General features: G+C 39.4%; 2 protein-coding genes across 2 annotated transcripts; one reads left to right on the plus strand and one right to left on the minus strand.

The window, feature by feature from the left end:
• Window positions 1-8: 8 nt before the first annotated feature.
• NDUFB2 (NADH:ubiquinone oxidoreductase subunit B2) lies at window positions 9-652 on the plus strand (the record flags this gene model as incomplete). The annotated part of the gene is made up of 3 exons (XM_019615581.1): window positions 9-242; window positions 317-414; window positions 569-652. Coding segments are annotated over 2 exons (309 nt in total), but the record flags the coding sequence as incomplete, so codon positions are not given.
• Window positions 653-1,729: 1,077 nt separating this feature from the next.
• LOC104911504 (serine/threonine-protein kinase B-raf-like) lies at window positions 1,730-23,091 on the minus strand. Its single transcript, XM_010712816.3, has 8 exons — window positions 22,961-23,091; window positions 21,529-21,705; window positions 20,488-20,534; window positions 19,312-19,430; window positions 18,664-18,795; window positions 15,598-15,732; window positions 14,589-14,741; window positions 1,730-9,467 (listed from the first exon to the last, which is right to left on the minus strand). The coding sequence occupies exons 1-8, from the start codon at window positions 23,074-23,076 to the stop codon at window positions 9,384-9,386; spliced, it is 963 nt and encodes a 320-aa protein (XP_010711118.2). The 5' UTR covers window positions 23,077-23,091; the 3' UTR covers window positions 1,730-9,383.
• Window positions 23,092-23,955: the final 864 nt, after the last annotated feature.

The raw sequence follows: 23,955 nt of genomic DNA on the forward strand, positions 1-23,955 counted from the left end.
GGCAGTGAGTGGGGCGGAACGGGGAGGACGGGGGCGACGGGGCCGGGGCGAGGACGACTGAGCCGGGAGTGAGGCGGCGGCGGCGCGTTTGTTGCAGTGCGGGAGGCGACGTGCACATCGAGCCGCGATACCGGCAGTTCCCGGAGCTGACGCGGTCGCAGGTGGTGCGGAGCGAGCTACTGAGCGGTTTCATGTGGTTCTGGATCCTGTGGCACTTCTGGCACAGCTCGGACAGCGTGCTGGTAAGGCCCGGCGTAGCGGCGGGGAGCGGTGGGTCCGTGCCCGGGGCGGGATCTGAGGGCGTGTCGTGGCGCAGGGCCATTTCCCGTACCCCGACCCCTCGGCCTGGACGGATGAGGAGCTCGGCATCCCGCCCGACGACGCCGAGTAGGCGCCGCAGTCGCAGTGGTGAAGGTAGGGGCGGGTTTTGCGCTCTCGCCGTCTCTCCCAGGTGCCGTGTTGAACGGCTACAGCTGAAGGCGGCGGGGTGATGCTGGGGTCTTCCCTGCTCTCGGCTGTGGGAGGGACTGGCCGGAACGTTCTCGGGAGTCAACTCAGTTCCTTGCAGGTGTGTGGAACTAAGGAGGCCCTGGAACTGCTGCTTTGCTCTGCTGTCCTGGACTCAATAAAGTGAGCTGTTGACAAATGCTGAGCTGTGGTGTTGTTGAGTGCTGTAAATGTCACGTTCCTTCTCTTTGAGAGCTCTAGAATTGGGGTGTTTGAGTCCAAATGAGCCTATTTAATCCTTGTGAAGCGTTTAAAGTGTGCCCCTCTAACTGAAGTGATACATTTTTGTTCAGGCAGTGACTTACAGCTCACATGAATGCACAGGAGGGAAGGATTTAACCACTGAGTGTCTGCCAGCCACTAGAAGAGGCAGCAAAACTAAATTCTTTAAATTAGTTTTTCTACAGTTCTAGAAGATTTCTTATTGAAATCTTGTCGTAAAAACCAACCTTGAGGCTTGTAGTAGCAGTTGCTTCAGGAGCAGGTGCAGCTGCCCGAGGGAGAAGAGAAGGTGTGCCCAGCTCTCCTTAGGTTGAGAGGGAATCTCCTTCAGGTAACAGAAATCCAGCACTAATACTGGGAAGTAAATGTGCTGAAAACAGCATTTGAGGAATCACAGAACCACAGAATGGCCTGAGTTGAAAAGGACCACGATAATCATCTAGTTTCAACCCCCCTGCTGTGTGCGTGGTCACCACACCAGGCAGCCCAGAGCCACATCCAGCCTGGCCTTGAATGCCTCCAGGGATGGGGCATCCACAACTTCCCTGGGCAACCTGTTCCAGTGCGTCACCAACATCTGAGTGAAAAACTTCCTCCTAGTATCTAACCTAAACCTACCCTGTCTCAGTTTAAAACCATTCCCCCTTGTCCTATCACTATCCACCCATGTAAACAGCCATTGCCCCTCCTATTTATACGCTCCCTTCAAGTACTGGAAGGCCACAATGAGGTCACCCCGGAGCCTTCTTTTCTCCAAGCTAAACAATTCCAGTTCCCTCAACCTTTCTTCATAGGAGAGATGCTCCAGCACTCTGATCATCTCAGTGTCCCCCCCACATAAGGAAAACAAATGGAGGTGGGTTACTCTCTAGGTCCCCCCTTCATATATGGCCAGATTTATGTTCCAAACTAACCATACAGAAATAAACTTCTATTAAATTACCTGTGGAACACCGTGAAGAGAGTGACTTGAGAATGACCCGATAAACAATCTCCTTCAGACTTTTCCATGCAGTCAATCTTTATTATAGCAGTATTCTCATATTCACATCAAGTACATAGAACTTTTTGCCTTTTATATAATACAGAGTTCTTTAAATAACTTTACACAGAAATAGTTTTCTTTAATCTGAATTCAGCTATCAAATTTTAATATGTTTTAAGTCTCCATGCTCTCTAACCAAACTGGACAATATTTCCCATTGTACAAATTTACATGAGAAAAAACTCCAAAATACAAATGAAGGGACAACAAAAGTAGAGGGGAAAGGAACAAACAAGAAAAATAAGTTGTATTGGCAATTACAGGGGAGACTCGAGAGGGAAAGAAGGGGGGGTTGCCATGACCTTCTATGTAACAGAAAACTGAAAATAAACATTTTGTTATGAATTAGAAAATAAATACAAGTTTCCAAACAATTACTCCATTGTAAGATTTTTAAAAAGCAGCTATGGAAATCTACTAACACAATTGCTTTTTTAAGTAACTGGACTGGACCTTTTATTTTGTCGTCGTAAGCCCCTCACAAACCTCTGGTGGTCAACAAAACACAGCTGAAAGGAATGTTGTGTTAGCACAGTTCAAATGGGTGGGACGTACGTTTCATTGCACTAAGAAACAAAGAAATCAGATCTGCATACGATTTTCCCTTTCCTCTCCTTATTAGTTTGCCTCCCATAAACAAGCCTCTGTATTATGAGGTAATGCCAATGTCTTGACTATATATAAAAATAATCAAGTTTAAAGGATATAGATCTCTCTATCTATAAACTTTAAACGTGCCAGTCCTTTCTTACTTCCCCACAGGGTCCAACGACTGAGTGCAACACCTTCCATCCCTGTTTAATAAAAGTATGCAGTAAGCCTCCTGCAGAACCCCGAGCGAGACTGCTGCACCTTTCTAACCTAGGAAAAGCAGCACATGCTCAAGTAAGAAAGAGACAGTGCAACCAGTGCACAACTGGTCCTGCTCCTTCAAAACAAGGCAGAGTCACGGAAGGCAACAGCGGCCAGTCTGCACTTGTGTTTTGACAGAGGGAAACAGGGATCCAATGAGGCAGCTGATGACCGATGACTTTTTGCAGGTGCTAACGTGTCATCTGTCCAGCCCTGGGAGGCCGCCAGGAGAGCTTCGGGAGGGTGGGGAGTCATGGGCAAAGGGCTGGCAGGGGAACCCTATGGGCAGCTGGGGGGACTGCGGAGCAGACGGGCCGGCTCCCTTACCTGAACACTTGCAGACCTGCTCTAGCAGCACGGGCTCCCAGAGGAGTCTCAAGGGTGGCAAGCAGCAGGGAGCAGGACTTTTCCCCAGTCCCAGCAGCTGAGATGGGAAGAAAAGCAGCAGTGTGATTTGGGTTGCCAACACATGCAAGTTGGCCGCTGCTGGGTATCTGTCAGTTGAGAAGGGTGGAGTGGGGAAGGAAGAGGAGACAGGTAGGACACAAGGCTCACGAAGGAATGATGTGCATTTTTGTTTTCTTTTTTTTACCCCTAAAGGTTCACAGCTTTGAATAAAAAAGCACATTTATTGCACTTACATTTTATTTTAGACAGAGTTAATTTAATTTAAATTATGCCCTCACAATCCCCCACCATCCCAAAATAACCCAACACCCCAGTTTGGTCCATTTTGCACCCCATACCCAACATCTGTGCCCAGACAGCGGGCTTCGTTTCTTATGTTCCATTAAGCTCACAAACAGATTCTCTTTTCAACTATGGTGATTACACAAATGCAACACAGAATGACATTCAGCAAAACAAAAATTAAGCATTTTCCAAACCCAAACGAAAAAGAACACGATCCTTTGCTTTTCTGTGATACTCCAAAGCCAATGTCACACAAGGCTTATTCTGAAGTACAGCTGCTGCAAATGCCATAAGCTGGACAAAAGGACTGGACAGGCCTCGGCTGGCTCTTAAAGGGATTGGAGGAGCTGAGCACACTGCCGCTCTATAAAGCAAACACCTAGGCAGTTTAGAAGTTCTGAACGCTCCCATCATTTCCCTTCTGTTGGAAAAAATAGGGAAGTAACTTCCTTGTGATTTTGTATTAAGAAAGACAAAACACTGTCTCTGCGTATACTTTTAGTGCAGAACTTGGGGTCAGTAAAAGAATTTCAGATAGTTCCTGCAGTGTTAGTAAAACATTTTTTTAAATTATACTTTGATTTCTAAAGGGAACAAAGAACAAGTTAAAATCAGCCTGATATTTGTATGGGCTGTGCATTCAGACATAACTCTGTCACTTACAGTTAGGCCCAAAGTCTGACACCAAAAAAAAACAAAAGGAAAAGATCTGCAAAAGAAAAAGCACTAAGAGCAAAATCCATTCTTTCATCCTTACGGACAAACAGGTCAAATAGGACACCAGTATGTAGGTACTGCCAGAAGCCTCAGTGAGCAGCAGGCTGCAATCTGAACAGCTCAGACTCAGGCACACTGGCCGTCCCTCAGCTTTCAAGGTACCTTATCTTCTCCCAGCATCACTGCACAATGACACTTTGCATTGTGAAACTGCAAGAGGCCTGAGGAAGAGCTAAGGAAGCCTGCTGCTATTCCATAGAACAAAATTAGTTGCACTTTCAGGGCCAGGGAATTCACTGTATTTCATTACATGAGTACTAGCCATCAATTTCTCCTAATTTAGTTCTCATTGTCCACCTATTGTCTCATTCTAAGATACTATGACCATATAATAACTTCAGCCCTCTCCAAATCTTTATATTACTTCTCTTTAACAGGATCCTTATGTCTCTGGAGGGAAAGGAGGGCTTCTTTATTTTTTAATTTAAATTAACCTCATTTAACTTTTAGTAGAGCAGATTTCAAATCTCTGTAACCAAGTTACTATCCTTCAGCTCCTAGCTCCGAAATGATTGTAGGCATTTTTGGGAATGTTCCCTGCTCTCCTTGCTCCTTTATAGAAGTTTACCAACTCCAAACTGCCTATCTATATTAACAGCTATATACAAAACTACTGCATCAGAAGTAAACCAAAGCCACTGCCCCGGTTACAAAGCACCTGGTTTACATTCTGTTGTACTTTTTAGGTTGCGAAGGCACATGATCATTTTGGCAAACTGCAAAGACTCTTCTGGGGGATCTTTACGTAAACCATTTAACAGAAGGTCTCGGTAGCTCTATTTTCTGAAGAAAAGGTACATGCCAGTTTTAAATAGAATTTGCCCTTGGCATCCTCTATATTCTGCAGTTTTTAAAAAGCATCCTCTACAATTTCATAATTATTTAGTGCTGTCTTCATGCTGACTTAGTAGCTTTTATGTTAGCATCATTGCTCTGCTTTTTCAATGACTTCATTTTCTAGGTAAGAAGTAATGAAGCAATGCCAAAAGATATTTAAAATGTCTGCCAAAACAAACGTGGAGTGCAAGCACACATTTAACATGGCTGCAGTAAACAAGAGTTTGTTTCATGAACTTCTACATAAAACGAAGAACAGAAAACCCAGCACCTTCAAAGTGATGCCACAGCAGTCCATTTATGCAACTGATTTTTCAGTGAACTTGATTGTACCTACAAGCTTTGCCTGCCATATTGTGCTACCGGTGAAACGTTTTTCAACAGACAGAAGACATGTTGTCTACAGTACTACGGATAGTTTGTGCTACGCATGTTGTACTCGCAGTCAAGAAAGGAATTACATTTATAGGCGGTAAAGGTGTGAAATGTCTACACGCTTCTTCCCTAAATCTAGCCCCTTCAGTTATCAGAACCTTAACATACAGCTGATTGTAGGGTTTCTGAGGATCTGGCTTCTCCAAATACTCTGCAAAACACTGGAGGCACACACAGAAAAAATCCTATTTATGAACAACCTCTGGTGTTTCTTTCCTCTCCCTTGTTTGTGGAATTCATGGTATTTATCAACAGCCAGCATTTCATTCATTTTATGTCATAAAGGCCAAATTCTGCCTCCAATGAGCACATACTAGTCCAGGCAATTCTGAGAGGCCACAACAAGATGGCTCTGTGAGGCCTCAAATGTTCTGCATCACCATCAGCTACTAAAGCATTCCAGTACAAGAAAAGACTTTTTGGTATGCATAAATTGAAAAATAGAGGGGATTCATTTAATGGTTTAATTTATGAATTGAATTTTTAATGCATGAATTTAAAGAATAATTAAAAAAAACATATAGGATTAATTCATGCAGAAATTACTTTGAAAATAACAAGGCCTTTTGCTGATACTTTTTGGCTTATGCCTCGCCAGTGTTCCAGTTCCAGCAAATACACCATAGGAAACAGTCATTTGCTGAAAAGGGAGATGTAACAAGTCTCTTCTAACTGTTTGGAAAGGCAGAGGGAAAGGTGTGTGTGGTGAATAAAGACCCTGTGAGTAGCTGGGACTGGATACTGGTAGTTTTGAAAACTTATTAGATATTGCAGTGCTGAAAGCAACGCGACTGTCTAGATGTTTGTCCCAACATATGCACACAAAATACACACTATCATTTCCCACACTACGGCACGTGTTCGTGTTTGGGACGCCATAGAAAAGCAGAAAAAATTTGGTGCAATTGGCATGAATCTATTTGTCATTTCATTTCAATTTATTTCCTGCATTCCACTGCTACACAGGATCCCCAGTTCTTGTCTACTCATCTCTGCATTCACTAAACATCTTCGGGGCAACTTTAAGTCTGATTCTGATGGCATGCAAGACATCCATTACAACTCTTGAAAGATTTAAAAAAAAAAAATTACAATTATTTACAAACCAAATTTCTTCCAAAGGTTTCCATGAGTGTTACGCGGGACCTCTTAAAGAGAAAACAAAATCTACGGGGAAACAAACATGAAAACCAGGAGAAACGCATCCTGCAATGACTTCTCTACACAGCAGCCAAACAACTTGCACATTCCTCAGGGAAAAATAAAAACAAACAAAACAGAGAAACAAAACAAAGAAACCCCAAGAAAGAAAACAACCAACAAGACAAAGACCATCTGTTACTTATAAAGTGCTTTGCATGGACAAGGAGAGCAATTTTCCTTGTGCTTTTCCTATGGGCTCAAGAAGCATACTGTAGACTAATGGGTAATGAATCTCCACAAAAATAAGTTCATTTTAAGCAAAGAAATTCCTAACAGTTATATTTTAGCAGTTTTCTGCTAGCGTGACCTCGTGGAAGGAAACTAGGGCTTTTAACAAGCTCTATGAAGCAAATGACTCTTGAACTACCTGTACATAGTCGCTCAGATAATAATTTCTTTCAAGAGAATATCAATTTCCAGTATGCCCTACACTTACAAACCAGGCACTGCTTACACAAGGGCTGACAAAACGCACGGGGGTGGCTTTGCCCTCCTGGAGCTCACACCTGGGCACGCTCCCAGCCTGCTGAGCACACGGCCCTGCATCGCTTCCACCTGGGCTCCTCACCATCGCTCACCTCAGCAGCTTCTCCGCACCGGGAAGTGGCTATTGCTACTATGGAAGTTCCTGCCAATCTCAATAAGGAGAAAAGCCTTACAGCATCTGAAGACCCACAGCAGACAAGAAAAAAATTGTGCTTTTTCTTTTTTTTTTTTTAAATTGCATTCTGTACACAAAGTCGATTCTATTCATGTATCAACATGAATCGCTTCATTCTTGTAGTGACTATTAAGTCATTTACTATTGCTGTCTTGCTAATGTTTGTGGAATTAATATGAATACACAGTATTTCAGTTATAATTCCCACTTCAGATTAGTTGGGTCCCTATAACCCCAGTAAATATTTACTGACAAAAAGAACAGACTACCAGCAACACTGCAGAACTCCGAGGCTTTAGAAACACATTCCAATACGGATGTGTGTTTCTCCCATAGCCTGGAAGCAGCGCTGTGCAGACAGGAACAGTCCAACTCCTTGCAAGGGAAGGACAGCGTCCTCGCCCTTTACACAGTTTAGTACGGACACCACATTATACACATTTAACTCCTTCATTTATTTGCCGTGATTTTGACTAACATCCTCCTCTCCCCAGGAACCTCCCAGCTAGAGGTGGGTCAGTTCTCCTGCCTCAGGTGGGGTGGTACAGGACAGACGGGAATCAAGTCCTGAAAACTTCTGAGCTTGAATTTCTTTCCAATGTGGTCTGACTTGCCTTTGTACAAATAATTTACATGTAATACCACATACCAGAGAACTCCGCAAACAGATCACATCACAAGATATTCTACTAGAGGTAAACAATGTGCAGAATTGGATGAGTTATTTTCCCTGACTGGGTAACTTGTAAGAAAGCTACCGACCGTTTGAAAACCAGGACTGGAGGACAGGAAAACAGAACACTCTGAAGTAGATACCGCCACCATCATCCTAGTTTGCAAAGAGTACAAAAGGGAAAGACAAACGGAAGGGAAGGAGATCACAGGGAAGGAAGCAATGTGAGAAGTAACCAGCGTGGATCCAGCAAGTACCGTTTTGTTTTGATCGCACAACTTGCCATGAGGACAAGACGCTCCACATTTACACACACACTTATCAGAGGACGTTTAGTTAACAGGATAAAAATTCCTTTTTTTTTTTTTTTTTAAACAAAACAAAACAAACCAACAACAACAACAAAAAAAAACAGCTCCTGAAAGTACCAAAACAATTTATGGAATGTCTAATTCTAGGGGGTTCTGTATTTGTATTCAATTCAACCTGAGAACTTTTTTCCTCAATTATGAAAACATTACATATTGGTAAGGTACCTGGCATTAACCTGCACCCTCATTTAAAATAAAACTTTTAAAGTAGGTACATACACCATTCACAGCCTGTATCAGGAATTTACAGACTTCAGATGCTGCGGTAGCATCTTTGATAAATATACTGTATCATATGATACAAAGAAAAAAAAGGACAATCTCGCTACATTTTTTTTTTTTAACTTCAGTTTGTTGCTGGACCAACAAAAGAAGGATCTACGTAACCCTTCTAAAAGATGTTATATATGCACACACCAAGAACATAATGGAAAAGGAAAAGGTTAAGGTTGGTGGTTGTTGTTTGTTTTTTGAGGAAGTGATAAAGTAAATCTGAAAAAAAGTGCAGCAGCATCCCCTTTTCCTTCAGATGAATCTCTTCGCCTTCAAAGTAACACCATCTCCAGCTCCCACTACCCCTTACTTTTCAATTTTACTGGAATAGAACCCAAAAATTTAGATAAAATTAGGCGTTTGACATTCTAATACAATGAAAAGGGGATACTGCATTGTCCACAAACCAGTGAGTACACCAGGAAAAGAGATAAGAACAAAGGATGATTCTTTTAATTAGCACTCATCAGATATTCAGCCTCTGATGATACGTTGTTAGAGGGAGAAAGCTGACCGGCAGACCATCCAAAGCAAGTCTCCTAATTTGCAGCAGCAGCTCCATCCCCTCATGCCTGAGCACCAAAGTCAAACCATGAGCGCCCTCTCCTCTCTCCTGGGAATGATGCCAACGGCTCAGGCAGCCACTGCGGGTATCCGAATGCACGTGGTGTTTTGTGTTGAAGGAGGAACACTGGCAGCGGAGTATTCTGGTTCCTAAAAAGGTACTTTTTCCCATTGTGTTGGACTGGCAGTTCCATTCCGCTCCACTTTTAAGCTTATGGATATCTTTTCTAAATTACTTTAGGTTTGTCGGAGCAGAATAGAGTTTTGATGTTAAGAAACGGTAGGAACACAAGACTTAAATAACAGAGTGGGTGCTGCCATGGTGCTGTGGCTACTTGAACGCTGCAAATTCTCCTGTAGAGGGAGGACAAGAGCTTGGTTTAAAAAGTGATTTCTGTTACGAGGTGGTCAGAGATTTTCTCCAGACTAGTTGAACATTAGGTTGAATATAAAAGATGTTAAAAATGCAAACTGTTAAAATTAAAGCATAAAAGAAACATAGTAGAAAGAACATTGAATACAGACCCAACATGTTTTACTGAAAAAGAGTTTCCTGAAAGCAAGCTATACCCATTCTTCCCAGGACAGAGGCAGTAAGATCAAGCAGAGACAACTTCATCATGCATTTAAAAGTAAAACATGTCAATTAAATTTCACTTTCAACTCCCTATTGCACATATCCTCCTGAGAAGCAACAATTGCAATAAATGCATCAGACTGCAAACTACTTTCCATCCTGGTATAAAGCTGGTTTAGTAGAAAAAACTGTTTGACACACCCATTAACCTTTAAAGACTATATATAGTAAAGTGCCTTAAAATTAAACTCACACTAAAGGATGCTAGAAGCTGGTACACAGACCAACATAGCAAACTGCTATGGGAAAATGAAGACTGGTGAGGAGTGTCTACTTACTCTGAGAGCAGAAATTAGGCCTCACTAACAAACAGGGAGCACAAGAAATAAAACAATCCTGTGCTCACTTCAGAACTATTGAGTAAGCTGTAATTCTACATGTTTCTTTCACATGCAATCATCTCACGAAACTCTGCAGTTTTAGTCTCAGCACGCTACTGAACAGACTGGTAGTCACATTTCAGAGATGAAGGAATACGGCACAGAGTAAAATTGCTGTCTGAGGTTCTTAAGAAGTTACCAGAATCTTGAACAGAAGTAATAGTAATCTCCTTAATCCTGTGCTTCAGCCAAAAAATCTCCCTGCCACCCACAGAAATTGCATTCTACAGGGTGTGCAAAGATGCTCAACAAAAGGACTCTACAGTGGAATTAAAAGAAATGCACACATCACTTCCTCTTGCTGGGTTCCACATAAATTTTAAGTTAGTTTATGTCCCTTTCTTGACAGGACTCCTCAGAGATCTAACAATAAAGGACTGAAACAGACACAAGAGACCCAACAGAAGTGTGGCAACACTATCACATCCGAACAACTGCTCTATAGCTTGGTGTCCTTCCATCTTTTTTCAAGAGCAATTATTTTCATTTTTCTCAAGAGTTTCATTTTGAATACTGGAAACAAACTGGAAACATACCTACAGACAAAATCTTAGAGTGGCAGCATTAATTCCAAGGAATGTTTTATGTTATAAAGAAGGGAATCAAGAAAACGATCAGCAGCCTGTATGTGGAAAGGGAAGAAAGGGAATCTATGAGTCTGGCAGGAAAAGCTGTTATAGCAGATATAAGCAAGAGAAAGCAAGTAGGGAGAGAGGAGAGGACCCTATGCTTCACAGGAGATGAGAAGGGAGCGCAACCAAGGTCTGAGGTAAGAGAGCCGTGATGAATCTCAAGCTCTGAGTGTCCTAATAGTCTGTGGCGATAATTATAGCATAAAAAACAAGACAAAACACCTTCATGATGAGTCTAATCCACTCCCTCCTCCTGTTCTGTTTTGTTTAAAATAAAAAAAAAAAACACATTGTTCTACCAAAACATAAAACCCTTGCTCTAAAATACACTTACTATTTGATATTGTTGCTTCCTTCTCTTTGGCACATTTCACCAATCGCCTAATTCTCTTCACAATATTTTGTAGTAGTGCCTCAATTTTTGTACTTCCCTTCCCCTCCCATCCTTCTCTTCTTTTAAGAGAAGGACAAAAAAGTCATCGAGTATCGAGTAAGGCTAATACTTAAGAAGGACATTCATGCTTAGCTACACTTTCAAAACATGCTCTACTTATTTTCTCAATCTGCTTTCCTAAACTGCTGATGAAAGATCAATTTATAAATAAGAGATTGCTCCCTCATTACTCATCTTGTCCTTCTGCCCATTTCTGGTAATAATTCAGCTTTTAATAGTTGTACAGGGATTTCAGAAGATAAAAGATGAACCATTAATTAGTAAAGGGCAATGGAAAAACAGAAGTCAGGAAGTATTTGAGACAGGATAGTACCTTTAAAAATTGATTTTCAGAATTTTCTCCCATTTAAATAAAGACTTAGCAAAAGATATTGGGACAAGCTAATGCTAAACTAATCTCTCCTTTCAAAACTGAGGTGTTAACCTGCTCTCAAATTGATATGTGACCAAATAAGTAACATGTGCATCTAATAATGGGATTATGTACATTGAACATATAAAAAATGTGGGTACCAGTAACAGCTTTCTCTAGATCAGGAACATAGATGGCCAAATCTATCTTCAAGGGTTGCTTCAGAAGCAACGCCTCCAATTTTATGTTGGTGATACAGCGGTAGAGGTTGAACCTTCCCACCAATATTGCATTACATGTTGTTGCCATGTGACAGATGGCAGCACAGGGGCACTCTGACACAATAGTGTCTGACATGGAAGTGCATATGAAGCAAAGGTGCAGCTTAAATGCAGCAGCATTTAAGACATCTGGTCCATCTAGAAGGTAGCAAGACAGATTTTGTTTCAGTACTCCAATGTGAAGAAGAAGAAAGGGATCCCGCATAGAACAAATTACCTGTTCAAGCAAGTCTGGTTTATTACAGACCTGTTTTCAGGTCCAATAGGCATCCATTTCTAAACAACATAACTGAACTGAGTTGCAACTCTGAGAACAATGACCAAAATCCACAGGTGTATTTAGATATTGCTATGCTATATATGTCTTAGGATTTCATTGAAGCAAGAATCATAAACTACGTAAGTTAAATGCCTAAAAGCCTATATTTGAGATAATGACCAACAAAACCAGACTTTTTTTAGGCTTCCAAAAATGCTTAGTAAGAAGCTAAGGTTATGTTATCATCATGGATCCCAAAGCACTTGATGTGTAACAAAAGCAACTGACACAGGAAGAATTCTGATGCAGTGATGACACAGAAGAAAATTGGACAAAACATGTCGAAAGATGACATAAATTATATGAATTGCAATGAAGAACTGTTTTTAACAATGAAGTCTAACCCAAGGAATAATTTGCTTGAATTGAGCTGGCATACACAAAAAGATTCAGACTGGGCAGGGTAGCAATGCATTTTCTATTACTCCCAGAGTGGTGAAATGGGATGCTGCATTTCTAGATTTTGCAGAAGATGCAGCAGCTCTCCTCTTGCTATTTACTAACATAAGCATTGCAGCCTGAACTAAATAGTACATCCCAAAGATTGAGAAGTCTTCCTCTGGACTGTCTAATATAAAAAAAATAGTAAGAAGACAAAATAAAAAATAAAAAAGATCCTGTTTTCATTTTAAGATAGGCTTGTCAAAGTTACCAGAAAGCTGGGAAACAAATTTACTAAAACAGCAACAACTTGCATCCTTAAGAACTATTTCCATAAGAGATAGATTTCAACAGATGAATTTTCTTGGCTAACATAAAGAGAAAAGTTAGTTCCAAAACTGTTGTAACAGTAGAAGCTAAGAAGACCATCAGAACATGGCCAGAAAGCGTACAGACTGCTTACATTGCTGTAAGCTCTTTAATTCTCCCATTTCAAAAGGCTCAGTTTCCAAAAAGAAGCAGAAAGGAAAACCTTTGTGGAATTTCTTGATCCATTTCAAAAACATATTTCCAGCAACATGCAAGCTTCCCCTGTAAGTACACAATTCAGAAGCTATTAAGAACATTTCTGGCCATTTAAGTCCTAACAAGAGCAGCAATAGCTTGTTTCTGATGCAGAAGAATCTGTAAAGATGAACAGCTTAACAGTTTCAAACAAACAAAACCACACAATTTCAAAATATGCAAGAACACAGTCATTAATAACATTACTGCTTGTTTTCGTATCTGACATCAAAAACTGATGTAACCTGAACCAGTACTCTGATTCATCTGTTCCACAGGAATGGTCCAGAGAAAAATAAAATCTTTCAAGTGAGCTGACAGGATCTTGATAAGGTTTCTAGCTTTCTCAGTTAGATATCTAGTCTAACTGATTCAATTCTAGTCAAACTAGCAGCTTTATATGGAAGTGAAAAAAACAATCACTGAACTGAAGTACGTGCTGTAGTATTATAAACAGTATTAAAAAATTTCAACTTAGCAGAATTTATGGTATAATACTGATTTCCATGAAAACAACTAATTTTCAAGTTTTCTTTTCCTGCTATGGGTGTTCGCAGCTTTTTTCTCTTGAAGTACTTGGTTATGCTCCAGACTTGATTTTTTTTTCTTTCTAATTTCAAAAGTGAAGTTCTTGCTAATTGAAAGGCAGAGGGGCCATTGCCAGTAATACTCTTGCAGCTCAGCAAAAGCAGAGATTCAGAATTTCTTCTGTGTTGCATTGTAATAGAACACTTTGAGATGGTCTAAACTATGACAAGTCAGAGCATTAAGAAAAAAATAAAAACTAAAACAAAACAAAAAACCCAGCCCCCTACAAAAAAAAAACAAACAAACAAGCCACCACTCCTCTACAAGAAGAGATATTCTCTACACAGCTCTATTTTAAAACCTTAACTTTCAGAAGAGTCACACATCACTATGGTCTTTCTTTGGAGGCTATGTGCTTCTCTTCAATTCTGCTAACAGCAAGAAGTTTAAACTGTACTCAGCCTTGCAGCTAAGTTCAGTTCTCCAACTGTTTCCCACATATGAGTAGCTTTATTAACAAAAAAATCTAAAGCCTTATGCTCATAAATAATGACCTCAATCGGAAAAAAAATATGTTTTTTGACTAGATTAACAATAAATATACTCTTAAGTAACTAATTCTAATCAATAAACCAGGAAAAAATGACAGCCAATGATCTTTAGAAGAGTTTTGCTTATTTTGAAGTGACTTTCCCCATTTCTCTTCTAAGTAACCTTCTAATTCTTCTTGTGCCAGCTGTTCCCAAGACATTCCTTACCAGCACAGACGTGCTCTGGACATTCAATGCCCCATGTAAGGAAATGAGTCTTCATTCCCTCAGTAAACCTTAAAAAGTCGCTGGTAGGAACTGAGAACGTACATATGTGTTGCACACACAGGAACACACCAGCACATGAGCAAACAGGCACATTCTTTCACATTTCTTTTCAGTGTACTGGAAACCCACCGTATCCCCCTGCTTGGATGGGCGTTTTGGAGAAGCACAAGCATACAGACTAAAATCCTCGGTCTGGAAGCCAGCCCGGTTTAGTGACGGCTCAGATGCACTGCGGTGAATTTTTGGCAACGACCGGGCCAGAAGCTCAATGGAGGCAAGAATCTAAAAACAAGCAGAAAACAAGTGGTTGAATCCATGGTTTTCAAGTTGCTCTAATACCTTAAAACCAAAGGCAGTACGTACTATCAACTAATGAAGAAAAAAAAAAAATAATATATATATATATATATTATACACAAATTTAAACAGAAACTAAAAAATAGATGACTGCATTTCACTCTGGTGTTTATATTCTCATAAGCTGAAAAAGACATTTTGTGAAGAAACTGCCTCTTTCTCCTCTAAAAGGACATTCTGATTTTCCTCTTTAAGCGCTAGGAACATAGTTATCCTTTATGTGCCTCCTTCTTCATGCACTAGTACCCATACTCATCATTACTGCAAATAAACAGCTTTGGAAGCTGTCTCCCTAAAACCATTCACCAAAAAGCCAGTAGGTGGAGCTCAATTTTCTTTTTAAAGTGCTTTGGTACATTCACAACAAAATAAGGTCCTTCAGTTCCAAGCTTTTAATTCCCCAGCAGGCACGATAAATAAAGTTTTATCACAAAAATGTCAGCCACCTCTCATAAAGCCTAGGAGACATGAAGGAAGGGAGCATACAGATTTCAGAGAACAAGTTCTAATTCATGTGTCTAATTGCAATCATTAATTTCACTATTTCCCAGGAAATTTTCTCCAGCAAATAAATGCTAATTGTAAGTCATATTAATACCTGCTTTTTGAACTGTAAATGAACATTTCTAATTAAACAGCTCTAACTAACTAGAACTCTTATGAAATCTTAGTGTAGCACTAAAAAAAAAAAATACCTGCACTAATCAGTGAAATCATAAGTGATCTTCATTTTTTATATTCAGATTGTAAAGTCTACTGAGAAAAGGGAAACATTCCTCACCTGTGGAAAAAGAGGTCTCTCATCTCTTTTCTTTTTCAAGCATTCCGCCATTAGTCTCTTCATAGCTTTTGGACAGTTACTTCTTACTTTACTGAGGTCTGGAGATAGATATCCTCGTCCCACCATAAAAATTATCTTTATTTTAGAGAAGAAAAAAGATGAAGAGAGAAGAAGATAAGCTCATAAGGTAAACAGTAAGAACAACAACAAAAAAAGATGAACATTTTTTGCTAGACTATTTTATTTCCAGCAGCAAATTTTCTGCTCCCAAGGAACAGGATCTGAAATTGAAATGGCCAAGTTTGTTCGAGTAATGTTAGCTAACCTACTCAGCACAGAGAAGAAATTAGACTTCTCCTCCTCCTTCTCTTCTATGGGAGATTGATAGGAAACATGAGCGCTATTAAATGGTTACTATTTATAGCAATAACCATCAAAAGAACTGTTCTTCGGAGCCAAAAACTGTTATAAAACAAGAATAAGCAACTGTGGTTGGAACACAGTTCCTAAAAATAAATAGTCTGTTTTATTCATTGAACACTCCATCCTTGGAGGAGCTCAAGGCCAGGTTGGATTAGGCCCTGGGCAGCCTGAGCTTGTGGGTGGCAGCCCTGCCCATGGCAGGGAGGTTGGGGCTGGGTGGCTTTTAAGGTCCTTTCCAACCTAAGCCATTCTGTGGTTTTATGATTCTAGAAAAGTAAACTGCAAGTTCACACTGAAAGGTATTTTAAGAAACTCATGGACTTAAGATATTAAAAAATAAAAAGCCCTTACCTTCTGCGAATAAATTCCTTCATTTGCTTTTCCATCATGAAAGCTTATTAATAATGATCAACTTCTCACCCCTCCTTAGCCTCCTCCCTCCCCCTCAAAGACTCTGCCCCACTCCTTTGCAAAAACTAAGTATTACTGGCCTATTTGATGTTTCAGGTAGACACAGGCTTTACATTTTTTACAGTAACTAATGCAGAAGACTTACATTTCACCTAAGGATAAAATTTAAGCATAGAATGAAGTAAATTAATAGCAAGCAGGAAAACAAAGTACAAATTTGGTTCATGTTCTTTTGGACACATTAAGAACTCACAAAACATCATCATGTCAAACCACGGTAAAAACGAATGCAGTTTGAGTGCTACAGTCATGCTGACTAAAAAGCCCTTTCAAACCAGCTTCTCAAAGATCCATTCATGCTGCAGGAGATAATCACTACCTTTTCTGAACAGTGAGACAGAGCCAGCAGGTGTATTATGCCTTATTTTTTAACAAAGTATAACTATTTCATATCTTGACAGTGGCAAAAAACAAAACAACAATAAAAAACAATCTCAAGCAAGATATATATGCTGTTTATACTAACACTACCATAGTCCTTTTTCAACTTTCTGATTCAGATGCATCTGTGTTTGCATTAAGAGAGAGAACAGATCTCCCATATGGTTTCATCAGGAATTCCCAAGTATCAGAGCAAACGTTAATAGTAAAGGTTTTTCTACCTCATCCCTCACCTTGTTGCAGTGAGAATTATTGTCATATAGCAGGTACAGTTTTCTACATAATTACACTACCTCACTGAAAATTATTCAGAAATTATCGCCATTTTTGTTTCTGATGCACTGCTTATGTAATGTAGGGATTATTTTTTATTTTATTAGTAATCAGAAAAAGATTATCACAACAGTAAGAGACCTAACCCATCTATAAAAATCTATAAAAGTCAGAAAAATTCCAGAAGGCACAACAAGAATGATACTTTGCTCATTAAGAATGTCAGTTGTGACACAGCATCTGCTACGTAAAAGCACCAACAGAGAGCAGTCAATGTTTGCATCTCTTTTAAAGATAGAGAAAAAAAATTACGAAACAAGATTGCATTTTTTATGTTGGCTTCACCTGCAATTTAAAATTTGTTTCAGCTCTTAACTGCAGGTACCCATATCATTGGGTTCATGACTCAAAAGGTAAAAGAAAAATTGCTTCTAGAAGGTTACAACCATGTAAGCCAGGAATCTCAATGCTTCCCTTGGTTTAAAAGGGAAAAAAAGAAAGAGAAAGAGAAAGAGAAAAAAGAAAAAAAGAAAAAAAGAAAAAAAGAAAAAAAAGAAAAAAAAGAAAAAAGAAAAAAAGAAAAAAGAAAAAAGAAAAAAAAAAAGAAAAAAGGGAGTCGCTCCAAATCTGATGAATTGGAATGAAGTGTTCTGACAAATATGGAAGCAGCCTTATAAAATGGCATTCACACATGAATGTTGCTATGGTTGCAATTCTCAAGTACTGACAGTGAAAAAACAAGGGATGTGGACACAGATAAAACATAAATACATCACTAGGCAGCTAAGGAATAGCTTACACCAAAGGTCTTGATGCATAGATCTTATTTTCAGATTAGACAGAGAAATAATAAATCAGACAAGCCTTCCCAAACACGTCTAGCCTACTGAAACATGTAATAGGTGTGGAGTATCATTAAACTTATAGAAGATTTGTTCACAATTAAGTAATCTTCTTACAGGATTCACACTCTGGAAAGTCATGCACTTCATCAAGGAGACTTTGAGAAATGTTGATACCCTGAAATTCAATTAGATGGTTCATGCATTTCTTGAGATTGAAATGAATATAAAGCATTCAGTTAAATCCATTTTGTCAGTCCTGTTCCTGAACTATTACTCAGTGCAATTCAGGAGGCAAAAAAAGAAAGAGGAATAACTGAACATACGGAGAATTATTTCTCCTTTGCAGAACTATTCTAAACTAACTATTAAGTAACCTGCTCTCTTCCTAATAAGTATCCTGGCAACCAGCTCAGAATATGAAAATCTATACTTGAAGTAAAAAAGAACAAAAGAAAAAAAAAAAAACTACAAGAAAAGTGCGTAAATTGGTGCTGTGTGGCTGAGGCAGATCTAAAAAAAAAAATAATGTAGAAACGTCATCTCAGAACATCAGAGTCAACCAATAAATGAAGTACACGAAACAACAGAATAGTCACTTCACAGAGTTACATCAGTCTGGTTCAGGCCACTGCTGATTACAAGCAGTCTCTTCCCAAGCCCATGCTCTCTTTACCTGGTCTCTGTTGTTGATGTTTGAGTATGGTAACTGTCCAGTCATCAGTTCATAAAGCACAATCCCAAACGCATACACATCTGACTGAAAGCTATATGGGTTTTTGTCTTGCATCCTGATCACTTCTGGTGCCTGTATCATAAAAAGGAAACAGTTAGGTTTTATTTCACCACGTCAGACTGTACCTTGCATAGCGGAAACATGATATGGACATTTCCAGAGTGTAACAGGTGCAAGGCCCCCCCTCACGGCTGGGTTTCTGTATTAGAGTCCACATTACTGGGCTCTATAAAAGCGTCTGCTGACATGAGTCCATTGGTTCTTTTTAATTTGGTGATCCCCTTATTGAACTATGACAGAACATCCTCCTCAGCCCTGGATTGATCGTGCCCTTTTTCCTTACGCAAAACTGTCCTGTCAGTTTAGCCCTCAGAACAATGAAAGTAGACACTGAAGGTTTTTTGCTGACTCCTGGAAAACACATAGTTAAAGAAAAATTGACAAGAACTTATTTAGTACTATGTGTTTCTGGTCTTTCCAGCCTCATATGGCTTGCACGTGTCCACGCACGGGAAGGATAGTCTTATGAAGCTTTACCAAAGGCAATTAAATCAGTTACAATGAATATACCACTTCCCCTTTACTTACCATCCATAGAATCGATCCAGATAACTGTTCAAATTGATGAGATCCACTCCATCGTGATTTCACTGTAGCCAGACCAAAGTCACCTATTTTCACTGTGAGGTCTTCATGAAGAAAAATATCTAAGGGATAAATGTTAAGGGAAAGCAAACAAACCACACTGGTCCTGTCCTACAAAAAACAATAAACGGCTACAAATGTGCAATTTGAAATGCAACAGTTTTAACCATTCACCACCATTAAATAAAGTTATCATATAATACAAGTTCTAGGCAGTTGGGATAATGGATTATGGTAGTTCAGGGTTATACATGTAATGACTGAGCTGGTGTTGAACAGACTGTCACCCAGATGACTTTCTTTAAATGCCAAATGCTCGAATACTAGGAGCTGCAAATACTCCACTAGTCAATCTGGTGAAATCTTTCATCACAGGCAGAAATCAACAATGTAAAAAATCTTTCTGAAACTACAACAAACTTTGCTATGTTCTTGGAATCACAGCAACATACAGGGACTTAAGTCAATACGAGTTTGTGACTCACACTTGGTGGGAATTCCCTGTTCATGAGGAATAATTGCAGCCCCCAATCACCAGCACAAATGGGGTTCAACGGGTTACCTGTGCCTGCTGGAATCAGGTAGGCACAAGCTGAGCCAGCCAGTGTATAAGCTATTTTGGCAGTTAAGAGTAGTATTTATCAGATGTTCAACAGGCAAAGGCATTCTAAACATGCAATAGCTCCCAACAGAAGTTTGAAATTGCTTTCAGTATCTTGCTTAGAATAGTTCATTGGCATGCTGAAGAAAAAAATCAAGAAATTCTGCTATACATTAGTGGTCAAACAAAACAACCAAGGGATGCAATGTACAGACAGCAAAATATGTTTTTACAAAAGAAAAGAATATTTAAAAGTAAAATGAAAAGGCTAATCATGTTACATTCTGAAATCCACTATATTATATTAAATATATTATTTCTACAGGAATTATGTTCTTTAAAACAGATTAATGTAAGCATTACTTTCCTAATAATCATATTACACCTCCTCATCCAAATTTCAACTCAACAAATAATCACACATGATGAGCTGTTCTTTTCAATAAGAACATTTCTGGCAGGAAAAAAAAAACAGCCAGGAATGCTGGTTCTACAATCACATCTGTGGAAAAGGATACTATTACTCTTGAGGTCTCTGTGGATGATTGACTTGGCATGCAAATAACTGAAAAAGAACATGACAGATCGAGTGGGTTAGATATTATTCCACTAATCAACAGCTCAAAGTTTATTGTGTTACTGAAACAAATTCTGTAGATATTCAAACTGCACACTTTTGGCATGAAAGCTTCAGTACCCACATCAATGCCTACAACAGTCACAGGAGAAAATAAAAACAAAATAAAGCTTAGATTTCCAGCTTAACCATGGTCTTACTGAAGAATGAAACAAATTACACACCAACTTCTGCTTTTCAGTTGATTAAGTCAATATTCAGAAACAAAAAAAAAGAATTTCAGTAGTTTTTGACATGTTGACATGCTTCCTAGCCTTGACGGTGACTGTCATGACACTTTGTGGGATAGTCTCAACCTCAGGCAAGGTATTTCCAAATTGTGGAACCTATACATGCTTTCCAGCCTGTGTCCCCTGTGAAAGAAGCTGACTGCTCTTTAGCATAGGACTGGAAAAGAGATTGACCAAACTGCATGTCAGATAAATGCAGTGCAGAGTTCCAGCAGAAGAGTACTTGTCCCACAGCATAGACGAAGCCTAAATTAGGCAGTGAGTCTCCCATGGCTCTGTTTAATCAATCAGTGGCATACACCTGCTGGAAGAACCTCATTTTATGTTTCATTCTACCCTTTCATTCACACAGTGTTTCTTTTTAAACTGGGTCTTATCTCCTAACCTAAGACTGTTTGCACTGTGAAGACCATAAAGACTTGGGCAGAAATCTTTGCTCACAAGATTAAAGATAATCACAGCGTGGTTAAGCTTTCATTTTGTTTTCAGAGACCATATTACTTGATGGCATGTATTTCTCTATGTTCCAGAGAAAAGAGCACAAAAACTATTCCACTGGTCTAAACACTTCACCAAATACTTTGATTACTGCAAGATTCTGGGCTTGGTAGACTGAGCAGACAGCCTAGAATGCAGGAAGTATGTGGACAGGGTCCCAACAATCATTTGCAAACAAATCATATGATACTTACTCCATGCCTTGTGCAGTCTGTCGTGCAATATCAATTAGTTTGATCATTTCAAATTTGGTCTCAATTATGTGCAGATGGTGATATAAGCTGGACCCCTCACACCACTGTGTAACAATAGCCAACTGAGGTTTTGTTGAATAACCCATAAAAAGTAGGATATTCACATGCCGTGTTTTCCTATTGGAAAAAAAACAAAACCACACGTATATATAAGATACATATATATATGTGTATGTGTATGTGTGTGTTATATATATAAAACTCAGGAGGAAATTGATAAAAAGCAAACAAACAACAAGAACCAGACAGAACTAAATGCATCTTTCCAAATTGAAGTTCTTGGTCAGTGTTATCTCCTTAGGATAATCTGTTTCTATATTGAGCCTAATGAATGATTTCAGTCTTTAGCCTTCATCAACATGGAATAGCTATTTTGGAGCAAGCACTGCTTCTTCTTGATTTTGAAAGCAGCTTAGAATAGAAATGCTCAGAAGATGCCATCACCACGAAGTCTACGTGGGACAGTGATTGTTTGAAGGCAGGTCTGGGCATGTAACACTAGTTCAGCTATGAGATGTTGCTGCCCATCAGGGAGACCTTCAAAATGAAATTTCAGACTCACAGACTTCCAGAAAGTCAGACACCAACAAACACACCTCTTTGGCAAGACTTCATTTTTAATTAGCACTTTGTTTGATAACAACATTTTATTCTCTATGGAGCCAGCATACAAATAAGGATGGAGATAGATGTGATGTGGACCCTTCTCCAGGACAGGCATCCATCTCAACATGTGAATTTACCAAAGCCAAAAAGCTCCTTTCTATTTTGCTTCTTAAAACAGAATTATACTCAAGATTGTAATTGGATGGTAATGGTCTTCCCCAGTAAATATGGTATAGTGTTGATAGATTCTCTGTTAAGAACTGAACGCAAAACAAATACTTTACCTAAGAAATTTCAAGCAGTAGACAAGAGAAAATAAAATCAAGAAGTGACTATGAAATAGACATTTAAAAAAAAATCAGGGATGAGTCAATGCTGCTACAAAACAACGGAAGACATGGGCAGAGCTATGGCTAGAAAAGAACAATCAGTTATACGCTCCTTCAATCTCAAAACTTGGAAGAGAGCAAAGGTCCAAAACTTCATGCGTAAGTTTACTGTCCTATGGGTACTACAACAGTAAAACACAGACTTGTCTTGAGTGCTTGGATATATACCATATACTCAGTAACATCAGTCTACAGACAAAAACACGTGGATACAAAGCAGTGGATATAAAGAAATGTTTTAAAATAGTAAGTTGTATTTTCTACCCAAATCATCATAATTAAGAAATAAGACCACTGTGATGTAATGGAAATATGAAACTCAATCATTACAGAAACATATATCTACACAGATTATTTCATACCAAAAATATTCTTACCTGAGCACTCCTACTTCATTTTTGAAAGCCTGTAACTGTTGAGGTGTGGGTGCTGTAACATTCAACATTTTCACTGCCACGTCACCTTCAAAATAGCAATCTTTAGTAAGTATCATTGACACAGATTCCTCAATTGAGAAAATGCTATATAGAAAATCAGAAATATTTAGACTGTTTTCTAGCTTTAATGAAATAAACCACTACTATATTAAAATAAGTATATATTCTGTAACCACGTACAAGTATTATTCTTATTTTACTCTGAGAAATTCCAGCCACATCTAAACTTTCTGTGTACGCATACATTTGAGATTCTTGCTTAGCGAGGTGGCTACTTCAGCCTTTCTAGTAATTATGTTTCATCTTTACCCTAATAATTACTTCTGAAGAACACATAGGAGTCAAGTTTCCACTCTGCTTAAGCTCTAATGTAACTTACTTAACCCATGATTCTTAGATTTAAATAGCATTCATAGGTGACAGAATGGTTGAGGTTGTTGGGACCTCTTGGGGCTATGTCACCCAACCCTGCTGCTCAAGCAGGCACCACCTATAGCTGTTCACACAGGGTGATGCCCAGAATGCTTCTGAGCATATCCAAGGAGGAAGTCTCCTCAAACTCTCTGGTCAACCTGTGGCAGTGTTCGGTCACCCTTGCTGCAATAAAGTGTTTCCTCATGCTCAAACAGAGCCTCTTTTGTTTGAGTTGGCAGCCATTGCCTCTAATCCAGTCACTGCGCACCACTGAAAAGAGCCTGAGTCCATCCTCTTTCCAGCCTTACTTCAGGTATTTTAAGAGAGAGAGAGAGAGAGAGAGAGAGAGAGAGAGAGAGAGAGAGAGAGAGAGAGAGAGAGAGTACGAGAGAGAGAGAGAGAGAGAGAGAGAGAGAGAGAGAGAGAGAGAGAGAGAGAGAGAGAGAGAGAGAGAGAGAGAGAGAGAGAGAGAGAGAGAGAGAGAGAGAGAGAGAGAGAGAGAGAGAGAGAGAGAGAGAGAG

This window comes from Meleagris gallopavo, chromosome 1 (genome assembly GCF_000146605.3).
Source record: "Meleagris gallopavo isolate NT-WF06-2002-E0010 breed Aviagen turkey brand Nicholas breeding stock chromosome 1, Turkey_5.1, whole genome shotgun sequence".
Taxonomy (NCBI): Eukaryota; Metazoa; Chordata; class Aves; order Galliformes; family Phasianidae; genus Meleagris; species Meleagris gallopavo.